At 40.4% G+C, this 27,842-nt stretch overlaps 1 protein-coding gene across 1 annotated transcript in view; it reads left to right on the forward strand.

The window, feature by feature from the left end:
- Nucleotides 1-27,842, forward strand: part of LOC124596260 (farnesol dehydrogenase-like) — a 140,623-nt gene that overhangs the window by 73,201 nt on the left and 39,580 nt on the right. Inside the window, exons 2-3 of the mRNA XM_047135334.1 lie at nt 2,515-2,677; nt 26,001-26,130. Of these exons, the coding sequence (XP_046991290.1) occupies nt 2,515-2,677; nt 26,001-26,130 (293 nt within the window). The remainder of the gene's footprint in view (nt 1-2,514; nt 2,678-26,000; nt 26,131-27,842) is intronic.

Here is a 27,842-nt window from a genome sequence, read left to right on the forward strand (position 1 = left end):
AGTACGTTTCTTGACTTGAAAAATTATGCTATACTGTAGGTTCCCTTATAACTGGCTAGGTAAGTCAGTTAAAGCATCAGAGGGCATACTATCTCTAGTAAAACCATACCTAGCATAGCACTGTCATGTTGAAAACAATCTTTGAGTTGAGGGCACCTTTACTTTGGCTGTACATAACTGATGGCATATGAAAGGAGAACATAAGTAGTAAACACATGAGCAGTTGGCAGGTGTCATTAAGAAGAGCTGGGCAAAGAATCTATACAGAGTCATCAAAATGAGGACTGATGATTTTAAAATATTTTACTATTATAAATAAAATATTACCAAAAAGGAATGTCAGTATATGAGCAGAAACTGTCCATCATGGTTTTTATTTTACTGACATGAATATGGAATTTTTCTTCAGTTATATAGCTACATATGAAAAAAAAATTAGTTTGTAAGAAGGGAAAGGAAAATGACCTGTGCTATGCAATCTTAACATGCCAGTAAAGTACAATCATGGCAATAAACAAAAAAAAAACAAAAAACAATGATATATAGTGGATTTGAAAATTCCAAGTCCCTTAAAAAGATTTCTGTGTATAGTTCTATGGTGGACTCCACTCATGATTCTGGCTCTTTTCTGTATGTAAAGCACTTTTCTAGCCAATGGCTGACTTCCCCCAAAATATGTTTCCATATGCCACAATGGCTTGAAAATAGCCATAATAAGGCAATTTAATAATTTCCATATTTTTATAAGAGCAAATAATGTATAAAGCATGAGTTTCTGGACACAATAGTTTACACAGATACAGGGTGTGGTCTGACCAATTTAGTTTGGTATCATTGTGTAAGCCCTGGTATTTTGATGTGTCTGCACTAGCCATCTGCTGGTTGCCTTCTTTTTCTCTTATTTCTTCATTTTTAGATGATGTGTGAAACTGAATAAAGCTTGTTTTGATGAAATTCACAGAAAAGCCATATATGTTAATTGAGTTCACAATATCCCAGAAAGCTTATCAGCTGACAGCTAAAGTTAGTCTAATGAATTATCAGTAAATACCATAGGGTCATAAGCAGAGATGGTGAATATACAGTGATTTGCACAAAGAAGTAGATTATTAATTAAAATAATAAAATGTAGGTGGCCCAGAATTGAGCAGTGGGGTGCTCCACATGTGATGGTTGAAAGATTGGCAATTCTACACTATGCTTCTCATGATATGTTTGCTATGTGATTCATCTTTGCTGATGGAGTGTCTTGGACTTCTTCTATACATTTTGTGTATGTATATTTATTGTAAAGTGGGTCCAACATATTGTTTCTTATAAATAGGGTATAGACTATCATTGACATACCACTGTGCTGTAAGGGTGGCGCAGATGACAACCGAAGGGATGCTGCTATGAAAAGAAATGTCATCCCAGAACTTCACTCCTGGCTGTTGGGCCAGCTGGCAACAGCCAGGTTGGTGTCTGACTGCTGTCTGGGGTATCTCCAGACATGTCTTCATAGGCCATTGGGCCCATTTCAAAGCAGGACTTATCATCGAAGACAATTCTATTTGAGTCAACGTGATTCCAAGTTGAGATGTGTCTGGAGACTCCCTGGGCAGCTATGGGATATTAACGTGACTGTTACTGTGTACCCAACAGCCAGGAGTTATGCTTGTTGGTGACATTTATTTTCATAGCAGGACCCCTTTTGTTGTCATCCACAACACCCTTACAGCACAGTGGTGCTTTGATGATGACCCATTTTGTTGCCCTTCATGGCAGGCTATCATGAGCATACATTTCAGCAAGCTAATGCCATCCCTGCATATGGAGAGAGTTTCTACTGCTTGTCTTCATGCTTTCCAAACCTTACTTTGGTTAGCAAGCTTGCCAGATCTCTCCCTAACTGAGAATGTTTGGAGCACTATGTGTAGGGCCCTCCATCCAGGTCAGGATTTTGACAATCTAACATGCCAATTGAATACAGCTTGCCATGATATCCATCAGGAGCACATCTAAAAAGTCTACCAATTAATCCAAAGCCAAATAACTGCTTCCATAAGGGCCAGAGGTGGACCGACATGTTTTTGACTTGCTCAGTTTGTGAAGCTCTTTCTCTGGAATAAATCATCCAATTTTTCTGAAACTATAATCATTTGTCTATCTCCACATGTACATCACACTTACCAATTTTGTGCCTAGAGTATAATTACATAATTTCAAAATGTTTGAATTTATTATATTAGCTGACATATTTTGGGAAGTATAACTTTCTCATTCCTGTTTATAGAGCTGTCTCTATATTAGTATAAAATGAGGGCTTTGACAGTTCAGTGTGACTTCTAAATCTAATTTTAGTTCTTGACTCCCTGCCCTCATCACTGATAAGTCTTTCACATTGGATGATTTCAACAAATGTGAATTGTGACTGCAAAATTCCTATCATGTATTTCAGTTTTGGGGCTATATTAAAATTTTTCTTTCATGGGAGTTTTTTATACTATGACTTTATAAATATATCTGTTGTAGGCCCTGGAAATCAAAGGTGCACCTGGAAAACTGTATGCTGTAGGAGGTGATGTAAGACAAGAAGAAGATATTCTGAAAGCTTTTAAATGGATAAATGAGAATGTTGGTGGAGTTGATATATTAATTAATAATGCTGGAGTTTTAGGATACTCAGATCTCACAGGTAATAATTCCAGTGTATCTGTTTTAATATCTGCATCAAACAAGTCAATGTCCTAACTCTCACTCTCACTTTTCATGAAAGGAAATTTACTTAAGGACATTATTGTTATCATCCATAATCGAAAACATGTTGTATATATTTATTAAATGCCAATACAGCTTTTTTTATCTATTCAGGACAAATCAAGAAATGAATTAAGAAATGGACACAGCTTACATTTTTTTACTAGTTCTGTAAAATGTATGTATAAGTAACTGTCATTAATCTGGTGCTCCAAAGGACTTCTGATGAACATAAAAAATTAACAAAGAAATGCTGCTTTGAAAAAGCTTCTGCTTTTCCTTATGTACTAAGCAACTGCTACTACTTTTTGTATGTATATGACTAGATTGATAATTGTCAAATGAAGATAGTTGTCCACATCCTGGTGATAGTGGAAGAGTGTGTGTGTTGCTATTGTAATACTACTAACAGAGATTGTGAATTCTTGAATGTAGACATGTAAAATTTTCAGAAGGAATGTCTAATAATGCAGACTTTTCATTTACTTTGGAAGTTCCAAGGAGTACCAGTTTCTTGTCACGTTTCTGTGGACAATGCATTGAAGACCTTTGCACAAGAAATATTGCTCTAAATGTTAGAGAAGAAGGCATAGTCTGTGTGGTCATTTTTGTTAACTGGATTGTGTTTAAGTATATTTCAGATAACCTAATCAGAAATTGATTTTTGTTATTGACAATAAGTGAAATAAAATAATTTTATCTCAGGCTTTTTCAGGTGGACATTGCAGGATGTTCTGTTAATAACTTTCCACATTTTTTTTCACTTCCAACTTCTGCAGAAAAATATTTCTTTGAATTTCATTATTTTACCCACTTGGTCTCATTTTAGCCCACTGACTAGCTGTAGATTAATAAATTGGACTCATAAAGCTTTATATAGTGTGTTCCCACTGATGCACTGATGTCTAGTTTTGAATAATTATTGTGTGTCTGCTCTTGAATATAAAAGTTTGTCCACCAAAGTACTGAAATATTGTGCTGATGGAGTAACACTGTTGTCTCTGTATGCACTTGGTGACTTGATGCACAGAAATGTGTATTAGAAATACCCAGTCATAAAAATTGGAAATGAGGAATGAATTGAAGAATGACATTATTTTTACGAGACTGTTGCTTTAAAAGTGGCACCCACCCAGAAGAAGGCAAGGAAGTAATTACTAATTACATCCCAGTACTTCCAAAAATGTATTTATAACCAGCATAGTACGATGGAACACAGACCTGGTCCCCTCACTTTGTTGATAGCTGAAACATTTTACATGGGCTTGTGTAGAGTAGATCACATGAATGGCACATAGAATGAATGAGTGCTGGTAAACTTCTGTGTTAGATCTTACTTGTGAAGAGTCTGGGGTGACTCCCAGGGTTTGTAGCACAATAACAGGAGTATTAAGTGCCATTGATAGCTACATTACATAGGACGCTGCACTGAGACCATGATGAATGGTGCAGGATTTGGCAGTTTACCCTAAACCTAAATAAATGTCATGTAAGGGCTCTCGTTTTGTGTGCGTGTCTGCCATTGGAGTTTGTTGAGCATTTCAGAATGCCCTCACACTGGTAAAACAATCCTGTGATGAAATTTTGAGAGAGAGTAATATGTTTCCTGACTCATCCTGAGACATACTTGCTTGGAATTTTGATAACAAATTTCTCTGTGATGTGCCTCTCTTGTTCTGTCTGCCACTGGAGTTCATTGAGCATTTATGGAGTGCCCTCACTGCTCCCCATTGGTCTTACTTGTCTCTGGTAAAGATTCCAGATTGAGGAGCCATAACCAAGAATCAGTCAAGCAAATCTTTTGAAAACAAGTTCTTTTGTGGATGTATTAAATTTCCTCAATATTTTTCCTGTGAATGTCAGCCTGGGACCTGCTTGTCCTACAGTTTGTTTTATGTGGTCTTTCCATCTTATGCCCCTCCATATGTTTAATCCATATTTTATGGTAATTAATGTTTCTAGCGATTTGTTGTCAGTAGTGTTATTATACAGTGGTGGATTTCTTACCTATTTATGCACAGTACATTTCATTTATTTAGGTTCAGAGTAAACTGCTAGACCCAGCACCATTCATCATGGTGTCAGTGCAGCATTCTATGTAGTGTAGCTACCAATGGCACTTAATACCCCTGTTATTCTGCTACAAACCCTTGGATCCAACCTGGACTCTGCCCAAATGTGCATGCAAACATCAGGGCACCTACAAAGAATGGAATGACTGCAACTTCTTCTTCTTCTTCTGGAGATGGATACAGGAGTGTCCTGTAAGGGCTCTGTAAGTGCAGAACAGGGAATCAGTGATCATAAAGCCGTTGCAGCATCCCTGAATATGGAAGTTAATAGGAATATTAAAAAAGGGAGGAAGGTTTATCTGTTTAGCAAGAGTAATAGAAGGCAGATTTCAGACTACTTAACATATCAATGTTGAGTGTTTATGGAAAAAGTTTAAGGCAATTGTAAAATGCGTTTCAGACAGGTACGTGCCGAGTAAAACTGTGAGGGATGGGAAAAACCCACCGTGGTTCAACAAAAAAGTTAGGAAACTACTGTGAAAGCAAAGAGAGCTTCACTCCAAGTTTAAACGCAGCCAAAACCTCTCAGACAAACAGAAGCTAAACGATGTCAAAGTTAGCGTAAGGAGGGCTATGCTTGAAGCGTTCAGTGAATTCGAAAGTAAAATTCTATGTACTGACTTGACAGAAAATCCTAGGAAGTTCTGGTCTTACGTTAAATCAGTAAGTGGCTCAAAACAGCATATCCAGACACTCTGGGATGATGATGGCAATGAAACAGAGGATGACACGTGTAAAGCTGAAATACTAAACACCTTTTTCCAAAGCTGTTTCACAGAGGAAGACGGCACTGCAGTTCCTTCTCTAAATCCTCGCACAAACGAAAAAATGGCTGCCATTGAAATAAGTGTCCAAGGAATAGAAAAGCAACTGGAATCACTCATCAGAGGAAAGTCCACTGGACCTGACGGGATACCAATTCGATTCTACACAGAGTACGCGAAAGAACTTGCCCCCCCTCTAACAGCCGTGTACCGCAAGTCTCTAGAGGAACGGAAAGTTCCAAATGATTGGAAAAGAGCACAGATAGTCCCAGTCTTCAAGAAGGGTCGTCGAGCAGATGCGCAAAACTATAGACCTATATCTCTGACGTCGATCTGTTGTAGAATTTTAGAACATGTCTTTTGCTCGAGTATCATATCGTTTTTGGAAACCCAGAATCTACTCTGTAGGAATCAATATGGATTCCAGAAACAGTGATCGTGTGAGACCCAACTCGCTTTATTTGTTCATGAGACCCAGAAAATATTAGATACAGGCTCCCAGGTAGATGCTATTTTCCTTGACTCCCGGAAGGCGTTCGATACAGTTCCGCACTGTCGCCTGATAAACAAAGTAAGAGCCTATGGAATATCAGACCAGCTGTGTGGCTGGATTGAAGAGTTTTTACCAAACAGAACACAGCATGTTGTTATCTATGGAGAGACATCTACAGACATTAAAGTAACCTCTGGCGTGCCACAGGGGAGTGTTATGGGACCACTGCTTTTCACAATATATATAAATGACCTAGTAGATAGTGTCGGAAGTTCCATGCGGCTTTTCACGGATGATGCTGTAATATACAGAGAAGTTGCAGCATTAGAAAATTGTAGCGAAATGCAGGAAGATCTGCAGCGGATAGGCACTTGGTGCAGGGAGTGGCAACTGACCCTTAACATAGACAAATGTAATGTATTGCGAATACATAGAAAGAAGGATCCTTTATTGTATGATTATATGATAACGGAACAAACACTGGTAGCAGTTTCTTCTGTAAAATACCTGGGAGTATGCATGCAGAATGATTTGAAGTGGAATGATCATATAAAATTAATTGTTGGTAAGGCGGGTACCAGGTTGAGATTCATTGGGAGAGTCCTTAGAAAATGTAGTCCATCAACAAAGGAGGTGGCTTACAAAACACTCATTCGACCTATACTTGAGTATTGCTCAGCAGTGTGGGATCCATACCAGATCGGGTTGACGGAGGAGATAGAGAAGATCCAAAGAAGAGTGGCACGTTTCGTCACAGGGTTATTTGGTAACCATGATAGCGTTACGGAGATGTTTAGAAAACTCAAGTGGCAGACTCTGCAAGAGAGGCGCTCTGCATCGCGGTGTAGCTTGCTCGCCAGGTTTCGAGAGGGTGCGTTTCTGGATGAGGTATATTGCTTCGCCCTACTTATACCTCCCGAGGAGGTCACGAATGTAAAATTAGAGAGATTCGAGCGCGCACGGAGGCTTTCAGACAGTCGTTCTTCCCACAAACCATAAGCGACTGGAACAGAAAAGGGAGGTAATGACAGAGGCACGTAAAGTGCCCTCCGCCACACACTGTTGGGAGGCTTGCAGAGTATAAATGTAGATGTAGATGTAGAAGGTTGCCCATAAAGTAGTTCCAGTGGGCACTGCTCATTGACAGACATGAATATGTAAGAAGCTATGAAGTTTAGCACTGAAGCAAATTGTGCAGAACCCAATGGACCCTAAATGAGTGAACAAGGCGCTCTGCCAGGCAATTGAGGGAAAGGGAGTTTAGTAAGGTGTTTAATACCACTGAAGGTGCAAAAGCTTTTGGAATTGATTGCTGTAAATTGGGGACCATTGTTGATCGCCAGCATACTGATGCACCCTGTACTGTGATGATCCACTCCAAGACTCCCATTGTGAATATCCTTGTTGTCAGCTGGAGATAGGTGACACACAGAGAGTGGGAGAAGGTGTCCACAATAGTTTACCTCATGGATCCCATGAAAGGGACTGTGAAGTTGGCATGAACTTGGTCCCTTGACTGTGTTAGTGTGAGCTATGATCAGAATAACTGGGGTGAGGTCAGTTAGTGTGCTTGGAAAATTGCACACTGTTGCAACCATTGTAAATCTCTGTCCACACAAGGTTTGCTTCATCCTAGAAATGCCCAGGTGGGATTGATACATGAGCTGAAGTACCTGATGCTGCATAGAGGACAGAGAAAGCAAGCAAAGGTCAAGTGGATCTCCAGCAGAGAACATGTAAGGCCAACCTGGCTGCACCGACACTATCTGATGAAAATTATACAGACACCTATTAGTGGATGTTTCTTCTTACTTTACATTTATCATGCCTTGAAATTGGCAGGGGACACTTTCAACTATGTGTCTGGATGTTTATGGAGGACTGACAGCCCTTTCTTCCTCAAGAGCCTAAACCAGAGAAAATAGTGATGTTGGACATTACAGCCAGAGGTGAAGTTGACATTCTAACTCATCCTGGCAGTCCACTGATTTCAGTTCAGGACTCTGGGCAGGCCAATCAATTTCAGGAATGTTATTGTCCACAGATCATAGTCTCACAGATCCTTCTTTATGACATGGCAGTTTCAGGAATGTTATTGTCCACAGATCATAGTCTCACAGATCCTTCTTTATGACATGATGCATTTTCATGCTGTTACAAACAGTCATTAAGTCCAATCTGTTCATCTACTGTTCACAGTACGTAATGCTGTAAAATGTGTTCATATCCTTTTTCATTTAGCTTTTTCATAAGCACAGTAAGGGATCCACACCATAACCATGGAAAACATCTCATACTGCAACTCCACTTACTTCACATTTCATTGTTGGGTACTAAACAGATTATCCAGCAATTTGACAAACCCAAACTCTTCCATCAGATTGACACAGTGTATAGCATGATCCACCACTCCAAATCACTCATTTACAGTCATCCACTGTCCAACGGCATCTCTTTGTACACCACTTCAAGCTTCTCTCACCACGGACAATGAAAGTGTGTGGCATATAAGAACCTGGTTGCCCATTGTACACCATACGTTTTACTTCCCAGTGCACAGTCATTGTGCTAGCTGGACTGCTGGTGGTAATTTGGAACAAATACAAGTGACCATTTCTGCTGATTTTATGTGATTTTTTACAACCACTCTCTGCAATGATTGATGTTCCAGACCCTGCAGTACATGAGGTCTATATCTGGTTTTGGTTTAGCTATGAGTGTTCCTTTGCGTTTCAGCTTCACCATCACATCACCAACAGTCAGTCTGGTTAGCTTTAGAAGGATGAGATGTGTCTGGTGGTGATATCCAATGATTGGTCCATGTTGGAAGTCAATGGGCTGTATGCTCAATCAGTTCTGTTGTTACCGTTTCTCTATTGACAATACAATACTCCCACTGCCTTTTATACTGGTGGGACTGTATCTCATAACATCTGGTGGTCAGTTACACATTAAAAAGATGTGTCTGGATACTGTTGAACAGGAAGTGTACTTCTGGGCCTGTCGAAGAAATGAGTTGCTCTGGACATTGTAGTATGTCGTAGGAATTTATAGGGAACTCATTAAGCAGTTACTCCAGTTGACCATTTAATTGAAAATGAACTATTTCATAGTGCTTTAATTCAGGATCCAGACATACTGGAAGGTGAGGTAGGAAAAAAAAGTATGGACACTAAAAAGGATGACCAGCAGTTCCTTTGTGATCTGAGATGTTGCTCCTGAGCTGGAGTAAGCATCTTTGACATACTGATATCCATGTTAGCCCCACTGTTTCATCCTCTAACTTATGAGAGAAAAAAGACCTGACACCATGTTGGCGTGCATCTGTAGTCAACACCAATGGTGGTTGAGATTGGCAGTTCACTAGGCAGGGGGCTAATTGGAGGGCTGATTTTAACTTCTAAAAAGCCTGATTAAACACTTCAGACCACAGAAAAGGACTTCTTTTCTATTAAGATGGGTGAGCAGGTGGGTTACAGATATTGCTTGCAGAAAAAGTAGTATTCACTGTTCCTAGGTATACCTGAATGTCCTTAACAGATTTAGGTGCAGGGATGTTCTGAATAGCCTCTAATTATTGTGTGGTGAACTGATGACCAACGTCATAGAGGATATAACCTAAACAAGTAACCAAAAGTTGAAAGAAAATGCATTTGGAAAAGTTACGCATAAGTTTTTTATGTGCCAGTGTCACAAAAACCGGATGGAGACTGCACAAATATTTGATCATTCTATTACCAATGACCAGGATATCATCAAGATAATTTACACAATTTTGAATGCCAGCGTTAGTCTATACAAGAACTCTTGAAGATGGCGGGGCCTCTAGTAGTGCCAAAAGGCAACTTGTTCTATTTATACAATCTAAACATTGTGTTCAACACTAATGTCTTCAGTGAGTGCCCCTGTAAGATTAATTTTAGAGAAGAGTTTACCCCACCCAAGCTTAGGAAAGAAAAGAATCAATGTTGGTTTGAGCACTAATGGTTTGCTTAAAGTCTTTACACACTTGGAGAGATCTCCCACATTTCCTGACCACCCCTTATGGAGAAGCCCACTAACTGTAGGATATGGGGGATAAAACTTGTTGTTGTACTAGTCTATCAAGTTCAGTCTTAATGTCATCATTAATGACCAACCAATTTGGGGACCCTCTGCAAAATCTTGTAGTTGCTATCAGTTTAAAGACAATGGGTGCCTTAAAATTCACTACTTTCACCTAACCAGGTTCAAACAACAGTGCAAATTCCATATTAAGTGTGTCAATAGCAGTTCATGCTACTGACAAATCAAGACACCTGATTATAAATGACCGTGAGTAACACATGACCTAGAAGTACCACATACATCTACAACTAAAAACATACACACTCAACAAGCCAGCACATGGTGCTTCATTGAGGGTACCGTGTACCACTATTAGTCATTTCCTTTCCTGTTCCATTCACAAACAGAGTGAGGAAAAATGACTATCTATATGCCTCCATATGAGCCCTAATTTATTGTAATTGTCTGCGTGGTCCTCACACAAAATGTATGTTGGCAGCAGTAGAATTGTTCTGCATTCAGCTTCATTCAAATACTGGCTCTCTATATTTTCTCAATAGTGTTCCTTGAAAATGACATTGCATTCCCTCCAGAAATTGCCATTTGAGTTCCCAAAGCATCTCCTGAATATTTGCTTGTTGTTTAAGCCTAACGGTAACAATTCTAGTAGCCAACCTCTGAAATGCTTCAATGCCTTCCTTTAATCTGACCTGATGTGTATCCCAAACACTCAAGCAGTAGTCATGAATAGGTCACACTACCATCCTATATGCAGTGTCCTTTATAGACACTATACTTTACCAAAATTCTTCCTATAAACCGAAGTAAATTATTTTCCTTCCCTACAACAATCCTCACATACCCATTCCATTTCTTATTGCTTTGCAATGTTATTCCCAGGTGTTTAAACAATATGATTGCCCAAAGCAGCCAACTAATAATGCCATATTCAAACATTACAGGTTTGCTATCCTACACACCAACATTAACTTACATTTTTCTACATTTAGAGCTAGTTGCCATTCATCATACAAACTAAAAATTTTGTCTAAGTCATCTTGTATCCTTCTAAAATCTCTCAGTGAAGACGTATTCTTGTGCCCCACAGCATCATCAGCGAACAACTGCAGATTGCTGCCCACACTGTCTGCCAGATTTATGTATATAGAAAGTAAAAAAAAAAAAAGAAAGTAAAGGTTGTCCTATGACACTCCCCTGAGGCAGTCCTGACGATATTCTTGTCTATAATGAACACTTGCTGTTGAGGACTGTCTACTGGGTTCTACTACGTAAGAAGACTTGAGCCACTGAAATATGTGGGTAGCTATTCCATAGGCTTGTACCTTTATCGTCAGTCTGCAGTGGGGAACTGTGTCAAATGCCTTTTGGAAATATAGAAGTATGGAATCTGCCTATTGCCATTCATCCATAGTTTGCAGGATATCATGAGCTTTTTGGCTCAAGGAAATTTATTATATTTAAACTCAGAATATGTCCAAGAATTGTGGAGCAAATCAGAATTAAGAATATTGGCTGTAAATTTGCGTGTCTGTTCTTGTACCCTTCTTATATACAGGAGTTGCCTGCACTTTTTTCCAATTGTTTGGGAATTTGCACTAGACAAGAGATTCATGATAAATGCAGGCTAAGTAGGGGGACAACGATGCAGAGTAGTTTTTTTATAAAACTGAATTGGGATTTCAGGCGGACCTAGCAACTTATTTGTTTTCAACTCTTTCAGTTGTTTCTCTACACCAGGGATGCCTACTATGATATTGCCCATATGGGAATTTGTGTGTTTGTCAAATGATGGTATGTTTGTGCAATTCTCAAATGCAAAATCTAAAATGTCGTCTTTACTTTCGCTATCTTCTACAGGTACTCCAGACTGGTCAATGAATGGCTAGATAGAAGTCTTATATCTTGTTTGTTGTTTTGCATAGGACCAGAATGTCCTTGGTTTCTCAGCCAGATCTTTTGCTATGGTGTGAGTGGAGTAGTTGTTGTATGCTGTGTATATAGATCTTTGCCTCTACTAATCTTTTCCTGATATCATTTGTGTGTGAAACATCCTTTGCTTCCTCAGCATTTTCTGAATTTCATATTAAATAACGATGGGTCCTCTCCATCCTTAATCCACTTACTAGACACAGACATCTCCAGAACATGATTTACAGTCCATTTAAACCTTGCATATACATTAAAACATATTAACATGAATCCAAAGGGACCATGAGATAAGGCGTTTGTGTTAAAAAAATTCAGGTTAAGTGAAAAACACAGCTTTTAATAAGTATGCATGTACAGCAGTACACTAATGTGTAATACACTACACTATCAATCAACAAAGGAGGTGGCTTACAAAACACTCGTTCGACCTATACTTGAGTATTGCTCATCAGTGTGGGATCCGTACCAGATCGGTCTGACGGAGGAGATAGAGAAGATCCAAAGAAGAGCGGCGCGTTTCGTCACAGGGTTATTTGGTAACCGTGATAGCGTTAGGGAGATGTTTAATAAACTCAAGTGGCAGACTCTGCAAGAGAGGCGCTGTGCATCGCGATGTAGCTTGCTCGCCAGGTTTCGAGAGGGTGCGTTTCTGGATGAGGTATCGAATATATTGCTTCCCCCTACTTATACCTCCCAAGGAGATCACGAATGTAAAATTAGAGAGATTAGAGCGCGCACAGAGGCTTTCAGACAGTCGTTCTTCCCGCGAACCATACGCGACTGGAACAGGAAAGGGAGTCAATGACAGTGGCACGTAAAGTGCCCTCCGCCACACACCGTTGGGTGGCTTGCGGAGTATAAATGTAGATGTAGATGTAGATTATTGTAGACTTATAACACTATAAAGTGATTATAAAATCCAAGTACTCACAAATTATGTACGTTACTTTCTTGGAAAAAATTCAGTCATCGTTCGATGACATTCACGGGAACAATAATATTTTGTAATTTCGCAACCAATTGTAATGATAGTGTCCGTAAACCCAGCAGTGATGTCAGATGTTGAAGCGAACTGTTCAAAACAGTCCAAGGCTGTAAACACCTCCTGACGGGTAAGTGGAATGGTATCTGTATTCTTTTCCTTTTCACTTTCTTCTGATGGCCCTTCTTGCACCTTGTTCACAGCTTTTGGCACATCCGATTCCACAGAAGCACATATGGCAACATCGTCATCTACACTAATGAATTCTTCAAAACTAATCCCAGGGTTCGCAACATCCTGCAGAACTGTCCATTCATCAGGTGAAGTGGCATCTTCTAACTCATGGATGTCTTCAGTGTTGCTACGTCTCCAAGCTCTGTTAAAGCACTTCCCCATATGATGTGGTGGTACTAAGTTCCAGGCTGCTGCAATGGCTTTTATTGCATCAAGCAGATTCCAATTTGGGGTTGCACTGTTGTTTTCAGCAGCACGAATTGCAGATCTTACAAGTTACTTGCAATAAGCTCTCTTTATGAGAGAGATTATGCCTTGGTCCAAAGGCTGAAGGTGGCTTGTGGCGTTGGGTGGAAAAAACTGAACCTTTATGTTGGAAAGGTTCAGATCATGAATGTTATGGGCAGTACATCTGTCCAATGTAAGAAGAACATGTCTATTTTGAGCAACAATTTGACTGTTGAAACGAAGAAGCCACTTGCGAAATGATGTGCCATCGATCCAAGCTTTCTTGTTGGGAGAGTAGATGCAAGGTAAAGTGTCCATATTTATGTTTTTAAAACAACATGGTTTCTCGGATTTACCAATAACCCAGGGACGAAACTTCTCACTGCCATCAGCATTACAGCACAGTACAACAGTCACACGTTGTTTGCTTCGTGCTCCACCATGACACTTATCATCTTTGATCCCCGGGGTGTAATTTGGAAAAAGATTTTAGAAAAATCCAGTTTCATCCATGTTAAACACATCACACGAGGCATACTTTTCCCTCACTCGGTTGAATTCATGCAACCAGCTGTTTGCACTTTTTTCATCAACTTTATTTGCTTCACCACAAATTTGTACAGATGAAATTGAATGTCTCTTTTGGAACCAATACAACCAACCAGCAGAACAATGGAAGTCTTCGATGCCCATATCTTTAGCAATATTATTTGCTTTTTACTGAATCACAGGGCCAGTTAAAGGTATGTTAGATGCACGCATATGATTGAACCATTCTAGCAGTGATGTCTCAATGTCTTCATACTTGGCGGTACGAAGTCATTTAGATTTGTTTCAAGAACCTGATACCGCAGCATTAATAATTTTTTCTTGATTCCTAATAATCGTAGTTAAAGTAAATTTAAGTATTCCAAACTGCTCTGCAATTGCTGTTTTCTTGGTACCACGGTCCACTTCATCTAGAATCTTAAGCTTTGACTGTACGTTTAGAGCTGTCTGTTTCCTTTTTGCCATTTTTGTGTGCTACGGTACCGGTTGTAACTGTAGTTTTTATTCAGTATTCCAACTCGATACGGCTACGACTAATACACTGAGTACATTCCTAAATGCTGCTGCACACATTATTGAATGTCTAACAACGTAGAGCATACGCTGATTGTTGAGGTGATAATCGCGGCTACCGACCTACAATACATTAAAAACGAGTCAACAATAAGTATAATTAGCTTTGTAGCTACATTTCCTACATTCATTTCGGAAAAAAATATGCTTTAGAATACTCTAAGGTCTGAAGTTTGTGTTACAGTGCAACTTAATTACGCTAGGAACTGAAACAGAGTTCGTAATTTGCCTTAACCGAAATTCATGTTAACTGATAAAACATACCATAAGAACTAATGTGTTCCAGGCGGGACCAATATTTTTTTCACGTTAACCGTGAGTTCATCTAATGTGAGTTCGCTCTAACGAGGTTATACTGTAATTCCACTGTGTCCATCATAATGGGACTAAATGATGTCACTTCATTGTATAAGTGAGATGCTAACAACTGCTTATCTGCTCTTTCTAGCAGAAACATTACCTATCCTTCTTGCCTGATGCATTAACTCTAGTAACACCTCATAGTGCCTATAATCACACAGTGTTGATTGTACTATGCTGAGGAAGTGAGTGCCCATACTAAAATATGTAGACATTGATGACTGAGACCAATGCACCAGAATCACATAGGAAAGTTACTGGAATGAGTTTCACTGTTACATGCAACAAGATTTTACATGGTATTAGCATCTCATCACTGTCAGAAATGTTATTTATTTGCATCAGCTGGGGCCACTACCTGGTGCCCCCCATGCTAAGGCATACTTCAGCATTGTGTCCTTTATGGAAATGCTTATAACACTTGCCCTCATTATGTGCATATTCCCACCTGGAATGCAAGGAAAAAAATTCAAAGAACTGGAAAACAAAGTGTGTTGCCATGAGTGACAGCTAGTACTAACCCAAGATCGTGGAGAAAATGACTCGTTGGCTACCATTGAATTGAACTTCACCACTTAACAGTCTGTTATGGAAGCACACTGCATTGTATCTCTACAGCTCTGGGCCACCTGTGAAAGGTAAAATTCTGACACAAAAGTATGTTATCCACTTGTGATGTTTCAAATGCACACACAGTTTGTAGCACTTTAGATGGGGGGGGGGGGGGGGGGGGGGGAGTTCAGACTTCCATAGAGCTTGCACGTGAAACTCTTTATCCAGGCTGAGTGTATCACATCACAAATTGTACACCTCTAAGCAAGGTGGAACTCACACTTATGTGCAGAGATCCTAGTGGCTTCCAGGAGGTCATGTGAGAAAAGCTCAGGTTAGGTTTCACATCACTGATATATTTGGATCCATGAGAGTTGGTGTGCAAGAGATTATTCTGTTCAAGGTAACTCATGACATTTGAGCTCAGAATATTTTCTAAGATTCTACAACAGATGGATGTCAGTGATAGTGGATGTTAGTTTTGTGGATCACCTCTTCAACCCTTCTTGTAGAGGTGTGTGACTCGAGATTTTTGAACAATTAGTTCCTTCCTTGGCATGGAAAGAAGGATATGTTGAACAGGAAGGTCAGAATACTCAGACTCCAGGAGGTAAGAGACCCACCAGGTAGGTCATAGACTTGTCTCATACCTTGATACCCTATGTTGTATGATTGCTTCTGACCTTCTTGATTGTCTGAATGCTTTTTTTCCACAGCCTCCCAAATATTGTAGCTATTGGAAACAAGTAGACTTCAGCTATCAGGCATGGGACAACCCCTGGATCTTTTCACTGATATGAAAGGCTTGGCTATTTTGCAGATTTAATAAAGTCACTCTGTTGCAATATTTGAAACTATCCCATTACCTATTCAGTATTTGTTTGACAGAGAATGAGACAGCAAAATGATTACAAAACAGAGCAATCATAAATCAAAGAGAGATTGTGTCAAAGATAATCACTGCACAGAGTAATCTTTTGCATGATAGCAATACACTTCACTTAACACTGCACTTCACCACTTCCCTCTTTAGTGTCAATGATGTTTCATGTTGAATCAGACATGTCATCTGGACCGGGTCACAACGGGTCTCATGCCAGCTGCAGGTAGCCTCAGTTGTCCATTGTGGCCGGCCAGTGTGGCCGAGCAGTTCTAGGTGCTACAGTCTGCAACCGCGCGACCGCTACGGTCACAGGTTTGAATCCTGCCTCGGGCATGGATGTGTGGGATGTCCTTAGGTTAGTTAGGTTTAAGTAGTTCTAAGTTCCAGGGGACTGATGACCTCAGAAGCAGCAGAGCAGCTGGTATGTTTATCATGTCCATGGAGTGTGTGTCCTTGGATGAGTCTGACTGGAATGGGAGGCATTGAAAGCTGGTTAGAGTCTGTTGATGGGGATGGTGGTTGGTGTACCCATCATGTCAACTTTGAAAGTCTTTTCCTTCCTATTGATAATGCACTTATCTGTTGTAAGGTGGTTTGAGTGGCTTGTGCACCACATCATGGTGCACAAAAATGTAATAACAGCTCCACAGCTCATCAAAAATAAAGGGGAAATGGCTGTGCTGGTCCCTTAGAGCTTTGGGATGTAACTGCCACATTTGTGCATGTAGACTATGTACAAAGTCTGATGGTTAAATGTGGCCATCTGACATGCTGAGGAGCTTGATGGGCAGTTTTAGTGGCTGTCCATATACAAGTTTCACATTTGTGGCTTTCAGATGTTCTTTTCCTGATGCACCGAGACCCAGGAGGACAATGGACAATGTCTTTGTCCACTGCTGCAATTCATGACATTGAAGAGACACTTTCAATTTCCAGTGCATTTGTTCAAGTAAGCCATTCACTGCTGGGTTCTAATACTGTTCATATCCAGTAGGACTGCAATTGCTTTGAACAGATATGACTTGAACTGCTATCCTTGGCCTGTTGTAACTCACAGTGGTGCACTGAAACAGGTTATCCATCCCCAGAAGGTTGTGATCACAACATTTTTGGTGGTAATGTTAATCATAGGGAATACCAACAGCTAGCGTGTGAAATGTTCTCTTCCAGTGGTGGGAGTGGTCCAACAATGTCCAGTTTCACAAGCTCAAATCATTGGTTTGGTGGAATGAACCTGCCATGTGGTGCACTGACCTGCTTGTTTACTTTGTTCCATTGACAAGCAATGCAGTGATATACATTTTCATACTTTCTTTGTCTGTGTTTGGCCCCACAAAAGCTTGCTTCATCATGCTTTTTGTGCCCCATACTCCAGTGTGCAACAGATAATGCAAGGAGGTGATTGCCTGTTGCCAAAAGTCAACAGTCACAGATTAGTAGTTACATCACAATGCAGCAGCACATTTGATGGTGTTACTGTAACACAATAGAACTATAGGCCTGATGGTTGTGTCAAAAAGTGTCACATCTCACTGTCTCATCTCTGTTCTGCAGTGGCAGCTTCAAAATCAGCTGCATCAGTGATTGCTTTGGTCTGAGAGAGAGCATCCACTGGCACACTCAGGTCACCCTCAACATGGGTTATGTGGGTGGTGGACTGTCTGATATAGTCTAGTTGGTGCAGCTGACATGGTAATGCTTTCTCTGGACACTGATGAAAAGTGTTCTTCATTGGCTTGTGGTCTGTGACTAAGATGAACACCGTCCCTCTAATATGTGGGAAAACATCTTAATGGAGGTGTGTGCAGCCTACAGCATACAGTTCATGATTATACATGGATCAGTTCTACTGTGATGGCGATAACTTTTGACTGGAAAAGGCCAAGGGCTGCCAGTGTTTTCCTAATTGCCATTGCAGTGCAGCAGCAATTGCTGTGACAGACACATTGACTATTGGGGAGAGAGGTGCCTATGGGGATAGGTGTGGTAACAGAGTACCTTCTGTTATGGCAGTCTTCACCTTTTCAAATGCCTCTCATTTCCATGACAATTTGTCCTTTGGCCTTGGTGCACAATGCAGGAATTCATTCAATGGTGTAACTAGGATGGCATGTTTAGGAACAAAACGACAATAGAAATTGGTGATACCTCAACTACTCTGAAGATGCACTTTGAAGGGGTTGATAAGCAGACGATGTGCATGGAGATGAGTGGAAACTGCTGAGTGACAGGTATTTTGCCCCAGAGCTTGACATGACCCAAATGTCATTACTGTAAACGTAACAAAAATCTAGGTCATGTACATCCTCATCCGTGAGTTGTTGAAACATTTGGGTAGCAATAAAAACTCCAAAAGACATTCTAACGAATACTAACAGTCTAAATGGAGTGCAGTTGACAGTCTTTGCAATGTCATTTGGTGCCACACGTATTTGGTAAAACACATGTACTAAATCCACCATGGTAAAATTGTGCTTACCATGGACATGAATGTGAAATCTTTGACATGCAGTTTCGGATATCAGTTGTGTATAATTTTGATGTTGAGCTGTCTTTAATCTCCATATGGGCACCTTCTGTTGTACTTCTTTGAGACCACATGCAGTGGAGATGCCAAATTACTGCTTGATGGACAGCAGATTCCATAAGTGAGCATGAACAAGATTCCTGCTTCATATCCTATGGCTCCTCCAGTGTCAGGCAGCATGGATAAGCATGAAGTGGTGGTCATGGTGTGGTTAATATATTACATACTATCAAGTGCCGCATGGGTGTTCATGGGGGTGTCTGACATGTGATCTCTGGAAACTGCGTGAGGAATTCTGTGAATGGAGAGTCACCAGTTATCATCTGGACTGTAGTGTCATTGACACAATGTACTCACCCTTAGATTATCAGGCTGGTAGTGGTATCAATGAGGTACTGATGATGGAGGTCAGCCCAGAGTCCACTGAATGATGGGAAGTTCACTCAGAGTATGGGGTGCATTATGTATGCTACAAAGAATTGCTGTTCGAATTTGCATCACAGGTCTGGGATTAACATCAAAGTGACCTGACCAATTGTTTAGATCATGGAACCATGGGCAGCAAAAGGGTGGAAGTCATCACAGTTATAGCACAGCAGACGGGCAGATGGATAAGCTGACCCGTCAGTACCTGTACCTACCAGGAACTGTAGCTTTGTATTGTGCCATGTCATAAAAAGCCAACGGCTGCCATCTGGAGATTCAGTGATCATCATCACTAACTTCCTGTTGAGCCTTCCTTCTCTCATGGTGGACTGCACTTCCACATTCTCAAGCCGAACCATCAGTGGTACTAGGAGACTCTTGCTGATGATGATGTGTGGCTGCACTTTCCCAATGGGTAGTGGCAAGGGGATTGGCAGCTAGTATTCTGAGCTTGTAAGGCAGCAACTTGCGTGGTAAGCTCAGTGATCTGTGCTTATGATGCTACAAAGCTGTTATCTGCTAGAGGCTGTGGTGAAACTGTGGCGACATTTGGACAGATACATCTCTGCTGTGCAATCCTCTGTTTGCATGAGCACATCGAGATCACCAGCACACACTGTTAATATCCTCAGCACCTCAGGCACAGGCATGGTAACAAAATGTTCCGCAGGGTGTCTGTGTTAACAGTGTTGTTTGCTAACATACACAGGTGTTGCAGTAACTGTGTTGGAGTGCAATGCCCTAGCTCCTTGGTGTGGAGTAACTTTACCAATCTCTTCATCACAGATTGCAAGAGGCAGGTAATCCGTGCTAGGTAGTAATGCCAGAATGTCTTGCACATCCATAGCCATATCTTCATTTATAGTAATGACAATATAACTATAATTTGTGTCGTCTGCAGTTATGTGCACTAGGACAAACTGGCATTCTAACTGCAGGTGAGGATTCTGTTGTGATGATTTTACCATCATGTGATTGATTACTGTGCCTGTAGGCATGTCTGCAGTTGGTAGCAGGTCTGATAACATGGAGTTATGGTTACAAGGACGCAAAAGATGCATGATGCCATTTACGCAGATGTTCCTTACTTAGCACGACACAGCACAGTATGAGATGTCAGTGACTGTCGAATATCATGTCAGGGCCACCAGTTGTTATGGGCTTAATAAATTCACTTTATACCAATATTTGAAACTATCTTGTATCTCATTCATAATTTTTCAGATGGAGAATAAAAACAAAACTGCTAAACCTTCTTCTGCTGTCACCAGATTAGCTTGAAGTTTCAAGATAAGCCGACCTTTATCCAGTACTGCACCATGATAGGGCACTCACTGCTTCTCCTGAAGGGTCTGCCTTCATTCCTCACATAGATATTATTGTAACATCAAACATGAAAAAATTACTGGCATTCAATGAAAATAAAACCTAAAGGATTTCGAAATTTGATTCTTTGATAAAATCATTTGTAAATTAAAATTAACAGTAGTTAGAAACAACTGTTTTATGTAAATTAAATGTAAATTTTATAAATTATAATTAACAACAGTTACCAGTAACTGTTTTATGTAAATTAAATGTAGATTTTAAACTTAAGTAATTCGCATAAAGAAATTTAGTTATGAGAGAAAATGAGAATTATTCATGAAAAATAACTTTATTCACAAAAGAGAATGAGTTACTGTAGATTATGTCCTCTCAATTTCTAAGAGCAATTTATTTGATACTGAGTGTTGAATAATCAAGAATAAACAAAAGATGCAGACATTTACTGTCAGAGATTAAATTCACAAACAGCCACTACACAGTTGAGGGTGTTTGTAATTAGGTATTAGTAAAACATGGCCAGTAGACCGAACACAACATTATTCTATGGAAAAATTAACAACTTGAACACAGTGCTTAAGTAACATTCATCAGGAACCAGTTATGTATGCAAGGAGCTGTAGCAATACACATATGGAACTGAGGCCAAACATAGTTCAGCTAGCCTTAAATAGACTGTGTCCCATGGCAGGCTCTGATGGTGATGTCTCTCTCTCTCTCTCTCTCTCTCTCTCTCTCTCTCTCTCTCTCTCTCTCTCTCTCACTCACTCACTCACTATAGTTTTATGAATACTGATGTTATACGAAGTAATAATGAAATGAATATACTACACTCCTGGAAATGGAAAAAAGAACACATTGACACCGGTGTGTCAGACCCACCTTACTTGCTCCGGACACTGCGAGAGGGCTGTACAAGCAATGATCACACGCACGGCACAGCGGACACACCAGAAACCGCAGTGTTGGCCGTCGAATGGCGCTAGCTGCGCAGAATTTGTGCACCGCCGCCGTCAGTGTCAGCCAGTTTGCCGTGGCATACGGAGCTCCATCGCAGTCTTTAACACTGGTAGCATGCCGCGACAGCGTGGACGTGAACCGTATGTGCAGTTGACGGACTTTGAGCGAGTGCGTATAGTGGGCATGCGGGAGGCCGGGTGGACGTACCGCCGAATTGCTCAACACGTGGGGCGTGAGGTTTCCACAGTACATCGATGTTGTCGCCAGTGGTCGGTGGAAGGTGCACGTGCCCGTCGACCTGGGACCGGACCGCAGCGACGCACGGATGCATGCCAAGACCGTAGGATCCTACGCAGTGCCATAGGGGACTGCACCGCCACTTCCCAGCAAATTAGGGACACTGTTGCTCCTGGGGTATTGGCGAGGACCATTCGCAACCGTCTCCATGAAGCTGGGCTACGGTCCCGCACACCGTTAGGCCGTCTTCCGCTCACGCCCCAACATCGTGCAGCCCGCCTCCAGTGGTGTCGCGACAGGCGTGAATGGAGGGACGAATGGAGACGTGTCGTCTTCAGCGATGAGAGTCGCTTCTGCCTTGGTGCCAATGATGGTCGTATGCGTGTTTGGCGCCGTGCAGGTGAGCGCCACAATCAGGACTGCATACGACCGAGGCACACAGGGCCAACACCCGGCATCATGGTGTGGGGAGCGATCTCCTACACTGGCCGTACACCACTGGTGATCGTCGAGGGGACACTGAATAGTGCACGGTACATCCAAACCGTCATCGAACCCATCGTTCTACCATTCCTAGACCGGCAAGGGAACTTGCTGTTCCAACAGGACAATGCTCGTCCGCATGTATCCCGTGCCACCCAACGTGCTCTAGAAGGTGTAAGTCAACTACCCTGGCCAGCAAGATCTCCGGATCTGTCCCCCATTGAGCATGTCTGGGACTGGATGAAGCGTCGTCTCACGCGGTCTGCACGTCCAGCACGAACGCTGGTCCAACTGAAGTGCCAGGTGGAAATGGCATGGCAAGCCGTTCCACAGGACTACATCCAGCATCTCTATGATCGTCTCCATGGGAGAATAGCAGCCTGCATTGCTGCGAAAGGTGGATATACACTGTACTAGTGCCGACATTGTGCATGCTCTGTTGCCTCTGTCTATGTGCCTGTGGTTCTGTCAGTGTGATCATGTGATGTATCTGACCCCAGGAATGTGTCAATAAAGTTTCCCCTTCCTGGGACAATGAATTCACGGTGTTCTTATTTCAATTTCCAGGAGTGTATTTTGCAACTGATTCCTTAAACTTAATTTTGTTGGGTTAAGTTGTTGTGACTTACTTCTTCGAAGTAACATGTGTTACCTCATAGGTACTGTATGCTAATACTGCTGTGATAATTTTGTCCTGTAAAATGACAGTTTGCCAACAAAGGCGTTGTCTTATTGGCAAATATCTTCAACAGAAACCAATTCAGTATATGGCTTACTATAGTTCAATTCTTTTATCTTGGCGGTTCGCGCATGCCTGCCCAGACGCTGGAGATTGCTGCGCTGCCAGTTGCACACGACGCACGCGCCAATAGAAGCAGCGCCATAATATAGCATAGTTCGCAAGCTTACGTGTAGGGGGGAGCGCCCAGTTCATGAAATAAAGCCACCACGGCCGCATTAACCCTTTCGCTGCTACAAAGACGTGTTCCCTGCATTCCGCGCTGTGGGCGATTTTGTCACTGCACTGCTCGCCTGTGCAGACACATTGTGTTCCGACTGCTTTGACACTCTTTATCATTCGATTCCACAAAAACTATTTGGCTAAAAAATTAGATTTTTACCTATCTTCTTGACTGATACCTTCCCCCCACAAATGACTTAATTTTGTTTCGATGTTCTACGCAGTTATTATGCAGCATTAAATATAGTAAACCTCTGCACGAAATTTTGAAGAGTTTGCAGAGGTAAAAGTCCATAGAGTATACTTTCCGTATGGTCGATTTTAGTTGCCACAATGTTGAGAATGAAATGTGGACAAGATACCTATATATTTCATTTAATTTAAGTACCACATAAGTGTCGTATGTAATATTGAGAAATATTCCACCTTTCGCGACTGTAACAAAAGTTTTACTTACACTGGGCACGTTTGGCTTTATTTTAAAGCACTTCAATCAATCAAAAGGAAGTAGACAAAATACATTAAACAAAACTGTGGACTTACAAAAACATTAGGACTTGAATATACCGTCTGTCAGTGAAGTGCTCAGAGCTATGTCAAATATAATTTATTTGCTAAAACACTGATGAGCCAACACAAACGCTGAATATTGTGCTACCGCAGCACAAAACTACGAAAGGTGACTTGGCAATGGAGGACACAAAATACAGTCCTCTTATGATGCTTCAAAAGAGAGAAACGCGTCTGGTCTAAATAAGTCGCTTATTACAGTTGCAGAAGAGGGATATATTTCAATACCATTGGTAAAACTGCGACTATGGAACAAAAACAAGAAATAGAACATGAATACCATTGTGTATGTGCCATACCTTTCACCGATGGAAGTGCTTTAAAATAAAGTCAAACGCGCCGTGTGTATATAAAACTTTTATTACAGTCGCGAAAGACGGAATATTTCTCAATATTACATACGATACCTATGTGGTACTTAAATTAAATGAGATATTGTTATACAGTAAATATTGTATGAAATTTAGGTATCTTGTCCACATTTCATTCTCAACATTGTGGCAACTAAAATCGACCATACGGAAAGTATACGCTATGGACTTCTACCTCTGCAAACTCTTCAAAATTTCGTGCAATGGTTTACTACATTTAATGCTGCACATCAAAACAAAATTAAGTCATTTATGGGGGGAAGGTATCAGGCAAGAAGACGTGTAAAAATCAAATTTTTTTGCCAAATAGTTTTTGTAAAATCGAATGATAAGTGTGTCAAAGCAGTGGGAACACCATGTGTCTGCACAGGCGAGAAGTGCAGTGATGACAAAATCGCGCACAGCGCGGAATGCGGGGAGCACGTGTCTGCAGCAGCGAAAAAATTAATGAAGAGGCAAAGCATTAGAAATTTCATTCAAACGAATAAAATTCGTGAAGTAAGGCACTCCAATATTGTTTTTAAATAAAGAAAATATTAAGCACCGCACAAGGTTTGAACTCATAACCTTTCCCTTGGCAACCAAACACCCTAACCGTTACCCTGCCTCAACTCCTCAAAATGTATAACTCCTTAAGGACTCTAACACCTCATGCAACTACTTATAAACACTGTTGGTATGACTATGAATTACTCACGCTTCGTCGAAGTACAATAGGAAATAAACAATTACCGCTGTTCTTTATTGCGAAAAAGCGGTTCGTGAGAATGATACCAACACCTTTCCTTGCTATCGCCTGAACTAGGAGGCTTATTGCTTGTTTGGTTTAATTAATTAATAGAATATGAAGCAGTTGGTTTAAAGAACGCTTTTTCCAAACTTTCTGTAAAAGAAAATCTGCTATCAAGACATTGCTTTTGTTCTATTACTTTATTTATGACTGAACGTTTCTAAAACTGAAGACACTCGTCTGTGGTCTGCACTACTGTCAAGATCTGGCAACGTCGTTCTCTGTTCATTGGCTGACTGTGTTTTGTGACGTCAGATGCGCAGAACGAACCTAAACTCGGCCGCCAAGATATATGACGCGCACTTTAGCTCAGTGTTCTCACAGTGCACATTTGAAGATCATTTTACTAATTTTAGTCTTCCTTTCACAGGCAGCATGACTAAAAGTATCACACATAACTGTATGTTCTGTGCTGTTGTAGTGTGTAATGATACACTGAATTGATACGCTATCCATTCTCTAATCAACTAACACAAACATACATTTTTTGACTGGTAATGTATTTTTGCAGAGAAAAGGAATTTGACTGAATTTTATAGGAGAGAATAAAGCTTTTTATATAGAAGCTGTTGTCAAAACTTCATCTGCTTAATGCATTAACTGTGGTAGCATGTTTTATGCACTCACACTGTCACAATTGTTAGGATGCAGTAAAATTTAAGAAGGAAATAGGATATGGAAAATTTATATTCATTTACATGGAGAGATTGATGTAGTACAGATACTAAGTTAATGTAACATGTCTGAAATGTAATAAATATACTTGTATAGTGGACTAAACCATGAAACATAAAAATATGTGACAAACTGCAAAGAAATTGGCAATGCTTATTAGTTTTACTGTGACAAATATATTTTTCTATTTTTCTTCAGTAGTAGACTACCACACAACACAAAAGAACATTTTTTATTTTGCTTTTCAGTGGCACCCTCAGAGGAATGGAAGAAGATTTTGGAAATTAATGTCATGGGATTAAGCATATGTACAAGAGAAGCTGTACAAGGAATGCTGAAGAGGGGAGTGGATGATGGTTTTATTGTACACATTAGCAGGTAAGATCTATGCTGTATCTTCACTCTTTATTGGCAACCACTATATATACAAAAATTGCATCACCTGATAACTACATACTGAATACTGACAAGGTTAGAGAACATTAACACAAATTTTAACTGTCCAACTACATAGTCCTATCACTGACAACTTATTGGGTACTGTCACAGAGCTGGTCTGACTCGAGCACATTTGGGTACAGTGGGGAAGAAGCAAATGGATGAGGCCCGCCCTGCTGTCAGCAGCCTGACCTGTTCATATTTGTCAGACAGGGAGCTGGCTGTGAGCAGTGGTGGTGTGCTTGCTTCACTTGGCCACCACTGGTGTCTCCACAATACTAACAGTCTAAATGGAGTGCAGTTGACAGTCTTAGCAATGTCATTTGGTGCCACACGTATTTGGTAAAACACACGTACTAAATCCACCACAGTAAAATTGTGCTTACCATGGACATGAATGTGAAATCTTTGACATGCAGTTTTGGATATCAGTTTGCCACAGTATAGATGTGCCTCCACAGTCTGTATACTGTGTGAAACATGATAAAATGAAAATGAAATTTTGAAAGTTCTGAAAATTCTGGTGGCCCAGTTTCAGGACAATGTCTTGAGAAAGACTCAAGTGTACACATGTCACAGACAGCTTCTACAAGGACAAGAAACAGTTGAGAATGCAGGCCATTGACATCATCTGAGGACCAGCATAACTGAGGAGAATATTCACATTGTTAGCCAAATTATTGAACATAATCTCTGAATAACAACCATCGTTCACTTTATTTACCCTACAGCACACAAATTTAAGGAATGTACTCCACAGCAAAGTGCTATGTTTTTATTTGATGACTATTTTGTGATTTTAAAGTGCATGTGTATGAAGGGTTGAATGTACACAACCAGTGGTGGGAGCTTGACTTCTGAAACCCATAGGTGTAGATTAAATTTCTCACATTTGTGGTATTTGCTAAATAATGTTACCTATGCACTATAATACTTTTACAACAACATTACTGAATCTGTAAAGAAATAGCTAACTCAAGCAAAGTATGTGTTAGCCCCATGTGTTGTGGATGAACTTCAGGCATCACAGGGACATTTTCTATGGATGTAAAGTGCAACAAATTCAGTTTCTGATTTCAAGTTATGTTTCTCATTATTTTAGAGTTTTCCTGGCTTAATTATATTGAATAGTGAAAACAAGAATTTTATAGGGCATGTGTCACTTAGATACACAATTTGGAAACTTATTACTGTGAAGCATTTACCTTGGGAGTAAAGCTACCTGCACATGCTGTCAAAACAGTCCAATGCCAAATGAATATGAAAACAACTGTATATAATTCAATATTTGAGATCCAAAATTTAATCCAAATATAAGGACGGTGGGCTTACATCACAGTCTATTAATAAGACCATCTATTTTCTGTTATGCAAGTAAGACTCCATCCATGCAAGAGAGGTAACTTTGATGCATACTACTTTAGTTGTACAAGTAGAATTTTGTTATCCACATGATCAAAGGCTTCCTCCCCCCCCTTTCCCCCTCGAGAGTTTGAGACAGGACGTCAAAACTTTTAAATAAAATTCATTTTTGAAAGTATGTTCATTTTTAGCACATATCTTTCCAAAGAGTTTGATATATAAAACATATATCTTTGAAGAATGTAAGACTTGGTATTGAGTCTCAGAAAGTCCAGTACCATGGCTCTTCT

This window comes from Schistocerca americana, chromosome 2 (genome assembly GCF_021461395.2).
Source record: "Schistocerca americana isolate TAMUIC-IGC-003095 chromosome 2, iqSchAmer2.1, whole genome shotgun sequence".
Lineage (NCBI taxonomy): Eukaryota > Metazoa > Arthropoda > Insecta > Orthoptera > Acrididae > Schistocerca > Schistocerca americana.